The 6419-nt window shown below is 46.8% G+C and overlaps 1 protein-coding gene across 1 annotated transcript in view; it reads left to right on the top strand.

Annotated features, from left to right (window-relative positions):
- CNTNAP2 (contactin associated protein like 2) overlaps nucleotides 1–6419 on the top strand; it is a 1631342-nt gene that overhangs the window by 1501870 nt on the left and 123053 nt on the right. Inside the window, exon 19 of the mRNA XM_025039033.1 lies at nucleotides 6093–6329. Within this exon, the coding sequence (XP_024894801.1) occupies nucleotides 6093–6329 (237 nt within the window). The remainder of the gene's footprint in view (nucleotides 1–6092; nucleotides 6330–6419) is intronic.

The following is a 6419-nucleotide window of genomic DNA, read 5'->3' as shown; positions in this document are numbered from 1 at the left end:
TACCTCCAATCCCAGTTAAATCTCATTCTCCTTCAGTGATTACTTAAATATCGCTTACTCTCTAGTAAATCTCTAATAGCTTCATGGCTTATTATAGAAGGCACTTGAGGACTGCGAAGAAGGTATGAGAAGACAAGCTGCTAGCCAGAGGAAGATGTAAGTTCAAGGGAGGGTTTCTTTGAGATGAGAATGAATTAAAGCCCACAGCAATTGAATGACTTTCTTGACCAGCATCATACAGCTATTTGGTGGCAAAGCCAGGACTAAAACCCACATCTTTGGATTCCTGCCCTTGCTATAAGTCTCAGGTGAAGTTTGCTACAGTCGAGTCCTCATCTCACTTGCTGTCCCTAAAGCATGATAACCTGCTGACTGCCATGTTTGCTGGGGACACTTATTAACCCAGTTTCAGGAGCATGACCCTGGAATTCTGCATGCAAACTGTCTTCCTGCTTAATTTTTGAGTAAACTTGTTCAGTGCTGTTGACTCTTAGTCTCCAAGAGAGAAAGGCTCCTGGCTCCTACATAGTCAACTCATAAACCATGCAGCTTATTGACGTGTTTTAAGTAATACACGCTATATTTGTGTCTCATGGGTGGCACATGCCATTCAGGCTAAACTTAAAAGATTTTTCTTCAGTATTTTTTCTCCTTTGTGCAAATTCAGACACTTGAAGCTTATTACATAGAAACTGACCTGGAAGTAACCTGGCCTTTAGAGGGACTGGTGGGAAAGTGGTTACTATAGATATGTATTCACCTGGGGAACCAGAACAAGTCGAGGCGAACATTTACCCATCCCGGGTCCAATGTTGTTGTTCCAAAACGATTATAGTAAATTGAAGAAAACATCAAACAAACAGAATAAAAAATTCAGCAGGGAAATTTAGAGTGGTGTACTTGGGGAGAAAAAGCAGATTTTGCCAAAGTAAGGCAAGGAGAGAAACACTGTCTTTCAGGATAGGGGCCGTGGGGGTACAAAGGAAATAGGTGTAAACAGAGCTGGGCCTTGCAGATGGCCCTGGAAGGAGCATGTCGATGCAGAATCGGGCTGCACGCAGAGGGCTGATGTCCAAGGTCACTAAGAGCAGAGCTCCATAAAGTTCACTTAACTGTTTTACTAGACGACAAATTAAAAAGCAGTTAATGAGAGTGATTATCTTGGGCAATGGGATTCGGCCATGAAAGTGTTTAATGGCCCGAGGCTGGGGCTCAGGCCAGTGCTTGCTCCGCAAAGGTGTCTGTTCCCCAGCGGTTCCTCCTAGATTTTGTAGCAGCCATGTGGTGCTTTCAGGGTCCAGAGTAGAAGGGAGCTTTGGAAGGCAGGAAAATGTAAGCAAATATTAAAGTGTTGGTCTGCAGCAGAAGGTAAAAAGAGGGAAGCCTGTGGTTATGGACTGAATGTTTGTGTCGTCCCCAGAATTCACATGTTGAAGCCCTAACCCCCCACGCAATGGTATTTAGAGATGAGGCATTGAAGGTGATCAGGTTTAGAGGAAGTCATGAGGGTGAAGCCCTCGTGATGGGACTGGTGCCCTGATGAGATGAGACCGGAGAGCGTGCGCAAACTCTCTCTCGCTCTCTCTGTCTCTCTGTCTCTCTGTCTCTCTGTCTCTCTCTCGCTAGCTCTCTCTGTCTCTCTGTGTCGCTCTCGCTCGCTCTCTGTGTCTCTCTGTCTCTCGCTCTCGCCCTCTCTCTGTCTCTCTGTCTCTCTCTCGCTCGCTCTCTCTGTCTCTCTGTCTCTCTGTCTCTCTGTCTCTCCTCTGTCTCTCTCTCCGTCGTCTCTGTCTCTCTGTCTCTCTGTCTCTCTGTCTCCTGTCTCTCTGCCACGTGAGCACACAAGAACACAGCTGTCTGAAAGCCAGGAAGAGAACCTTCACTGGGAACAAAAATCAGCTGCCTCCTTGATCTTTGACTTACAGTCAGCAAAATTGTGAGAAATGCGTTTCTGTTGTTTAAGCCACCCAGTTATGGTGCTTTATTATACTGACTATGACATTCTGCACAGTGGGGGCTCGGTAAACGCATTTGCTTGAATGTCTGGGTCATGGCTCAGGGAGTAGAGGAAGATCACGTGCTGGAGGCAGTGCACACAGACTGCGAGTCCAGTTGTGAACATCTCTTCTCAACTCCATATTTAGTGATGTCATGTTGGCAGCTTGAAATTAGTCAAGTCAGGAGTGTTTACACCATGGGAATAGGCAAACGCTAAAGATCAGGGTTTCTACCCACTGGGGAGCCAGCTGTTTAACATTTACCAGCATACCACTGGATGAGCAAGATGAAATCCTTGTGGGAACACAGTACCCTGGAGTTCTCACATTCAAACTAAACCTTAACATTTTTTCGTTGTTGCTGCTGTTTCTGTTTTAATTACTAATACACAATGGCACTCTTCAATTATCTTTTATTACCCATCCAGAGTGATTCAGCATTTGTAGACTCTTCTGGCAAGCTAGCCAACATTTAAAGCATTGTTTCTATGGGTAAATGTTTCCAAATTACAAGTTACTGACTTTAAAATAAATTTTTATCCAAGAGCCCATTTGTGAGTTGGGGACTTTCAATGCTGGGTCCTCATGGGGAACATTAGAGAACAAAAAGAATGGTGTCAATTTTAAAAATATAGGTTGCAAAAGATATCCGAAGTGAAAAGGCAAAAGGAGTAGAATTATTGAACTTGAAGGAGAAACAGATGAGGAGCAATTTAATCCTGGGGGTGAGCTCCAGCTGTGTGTTTGTTTCTCCACTGTAAGCGTCAGGGATTTAGGTAGATGAAGAAAATATCTTTATTATTCTGGGATGTATGGTTTGTGGATTTTATTTTGAACATTCTCAAATTTATTTTCCCTACTCAGATAGTTTACACAGGATACATTTTGAGGACCAAGAAATGTTAAGATAAGATTCCTTATCTGCTTCTAGGTTCCTGTCCCCTTCACGAGTCTAAGTCTACAGATGGCGTAATGTTTTCCAAAATTTTGAGAAACATGATATAATTCAGCAAATCTCTTTCATAAACATCTTGGAATGTAATCATAATACATCTTAGAATAAGTAGACCCAAAATTTATCATTTTCTATCCAAAAAACGAATATCATAAGACTTAAGCTATCTCATATTAATATAAAAACCTTAAATCAAGCATGCTAAATCAGTGCTTTTTGACCACGTAATGAGGGAAAAGATGTCATTTGGGGCTTGTTAAATTAGTGTTATTTCAGTTATTCACTCCGAAGGGATGGGAGTGTTACTTCCCTGAGTGTTACTATAGGACCGTGACTTGGCGTTTCCCGAAAACAATCTGAAACAAAGAAATGACAGCTTTAAATCTGCCGCTTCGAACCTTAAGTGGTTCGCAGCACTCCCAGGCCCTGGTATAACAGTCGGTTTGTGACATGGCTTCAGATAATACCTTTAAGCATAGTATAACCCTTCCTCCTCACGAATCATTAAAGCTCGTTAATGGTGATTCTAAAATACATCAAAAGTATTCTCTGTGGCATGTTCTCCATTTGTTTATCTAAAATCCTTAGCTTTCTGAATGTCCCTTCATGGAGATATTCTGCCTTGACTGTCGCCAGTTTAGCTGAGCGATGCGTAACGTCTCCACCAGGCAGGCCCCTCAGCCGCCTGCTCCTCCAGGGGCGCGGTCCTGCCTCGGCTTCGCCTCCCAGGGTCCCAGACCCGTGCGTGTAAGCAGCACCTGGGGAGCCCGTTACACCTGCTGAGGGGTTTGGCAAACGGCTCCCTCAGCCAGAAAGCTGCCCTCCACTTTCACGCGGCAACGTGCCGCCGGCTCTTTGGGTCCTGGCCCCAGCATCTTCCGGGGCCCTGGAGACAGGGCAGGTTCCCGCCTGTATACACCGATCCTGTGCTCACCACGCTGCCTTCTGCCCTTGTCTGCTAGTCTAAATCCTTCTCGAGAACAGGTGCTCCTTGAGAGTGAGGATTATGACCTCGGTGCCCAATAAGGTGCCTGGCACGTAGCCGGCACTCAGCAGGTGCTCACTGGGCATGGAGAACCTTCCAGGCGGCGTGGTGGGGTTCTCAACATGCGGCCTGCTGAGCAAACCACATGACACACACCATACACTCATGACATGCTCGCCACGTGTCCAGGTGTGTGTGTGTGTGTGTGTCCTCCCACGGCCACTGCTGGGCAGAAAGCCCCTCGAGGGCCTGATGCATTCGGTGCACCTTGACGTTCCAGTAACTGTGGAGCGACAGACATGCTCGCCACGTGTCCAGGTGTGTGTGTGTGTCTCCTCCCACGGCCACTGCTGGGCAGAAAGCTCCTCGAGGGCCTGATGCATTCGGTGCACCTTGACATTCCAGTAACTATGGAGCGACGAGCGGGGCTAAGTGTTTCTCTAATCCTGTTTCCCAACAAGGACACTGTGGCATTCGTGAGCAGGACAGTTCGTAATTATATAAGACAGTTTCACTCACACACTGCAGGACACTCAGCAATCCTCCCCCCGCCCGCTGAATGCATCAGTACCGCTCCCAGCATTTGGACAGCGCCCTCCCATTCACACGTACGCACACATGCGCACACTTGTAAAGTCCTCGGGGTGAGAGGGTTGGGAGGAAGACAGCTGCCCGTGCCTGAGAGCCTGTAGTTAGCTGAACTCTTCACCAGAACTCGCGAGAGGCAGAACGCGGTGGACCGTAGCAGTGCCGGGGTGACTTACTGGAGTACTGCATGCGTGGTGGCATCTGGTGGGGCGTGAGGGTGGCATCCGTGGCCCTGAATAGAACGTGGTAACCTGTCTTTGTCACATAACTAACTAACCTTTATTGAGTGCTTATCATACACCCCAGGCACTAGGCTAAGTGTTATACGTGGGTTATTTAATCCTCACAGCAACCTGTGAGGCCCATTTTTCAGAGAAGGAAACAGGCTTAGAAAATTTCAAGCCATTGACCAAGTTAACACACTTGGTAAGTGTCAAGGCCGAGAGTCACTGCAGGAGTCTGACCCCAGACCCTCGATCACTGCACTGTGCCGAGTCCAAGCTAGAGCTCTTTAAAATTGAACTTCAAATTTCCCAGATGAAAGAATCATTGTAAATTCCGCCCCCCCCCCCATTGATCACAATGTAAAGCAGTGTGTCACAGAATACATTCTGTGTAGTGTTCCTTTAGCAGGATGAGAATAGTGGATTCCAAGGGCAAAGAAGTTTGAGACATGCTTTCAGATGGGCCCGGGCAGAGCGCTATGGAACAGTAGCGGTAAAGACCAAACACATCTTGAAAGGGGGCCTCAGGCTTTCGTAGTGAGAAAGGAGGTGATTTGAAGAACTTTCGGGAACAAACGGTGGGAAAAACTACAGCAGGAGCTTGTCTGCCTGGAAATGATTAGAAACCAATTTTCACTGATTAGGCTACAGGAAAAGACTGGTGAAAGGTTAGTGACCTTTCTTCTAATTTCACAGTAATAATAATAATAGGTACTATTTATTATGGGCTAATTACTTTAAATTATATTCTACAATGTTCACTATTACCTTGCTTTCTCAGATGAATGCTAAGTGAGGCCTGTGAAGCTGGTTAAGCAGCTTCGGGCCACATGACTAATTGATGGCAGTGCCACATCTGGACACAATTCTAATTTCACGTCTTATGACTTTGAACATTGTACACAGACCTCCCGGGACTTAGAGCTCTGTCGAGGGCTTTCAGGTGTGAATGTCCCAGGCAGCAGCATCTCGGGGAGGGCTCCTCGAAACACTGCCTTTACCTCCGCACGTCTCTTCCACCGAAATTAGTCCATGAGGTTTTTTTCTGGCATGATTTACATTTCTCAATTTTACCATCACATTTTAAGTTTATGGACTGCCATATCGTTACCTACTTTTTTTTTCTTTTTTTTTTTTTTTTGATAGTGTATTCGTGTTGATGAAATAACATCCATCCACAGAGACGCTGACCTGGGCCAACCCCCTCCCTGGGGTCAGTCTGCCCCCTGTGAACTGCCTCGGAGGCCACTCCAAAACTAGCAGTCAGCCCACATTCAAATCGTGGGTCGTATCAGCATCAGACTTCTCATTATTCAGTTTTCTCTCTTTTTCTTTCTTTTCAACAGATGTTGGTGCATTTTTTGAAGAGGGGATGTGGCTACGGTATAATTTCCAGGCGCCCGGGGTCGGCAGCAAGGAATCGGGCAGTAGATCGGAGGGCTCGCCTGACCCGCAGGGCTCCCCGCCGGACCTGACCCACGAGGAGATCCGATTCAGCTTCAGCACCACCAAGGCGCCCTGCATTCTCCTCTACGTCAGCTCCCTCACCACGGACTTCTTGGCAGTGCTCGTCAAACCCACCGGTAAGGACAGGGTACCTGGCCGCGTGATGCTGGGCGCACAGAATGTTCTAGGAAGAGTCTGGATTCTTCTTGGCTTGTCCTTTATTCCCC

Source organism: Pteropus alecto, unplaced genomic scaffold (assembly GCF_000325575.1).
Source record: "Pteropus alecto unplaced genomic scaffold, ASM32557v1 scaffold48, whole genome shotgun sequence".
In the NCBI taxonomy this organism is placed as follows: Eukaryota; Metazoa; Chordata; class Mammalia; order Chiroptera; family Pteropodidae; genus Pteropus; species Pteropus alecto.
The sequence above is the reverse complement of the archived record's forward strand: the minus strand, read 5'-3'. Positions and strand labels throughout refer to the sequence as shown.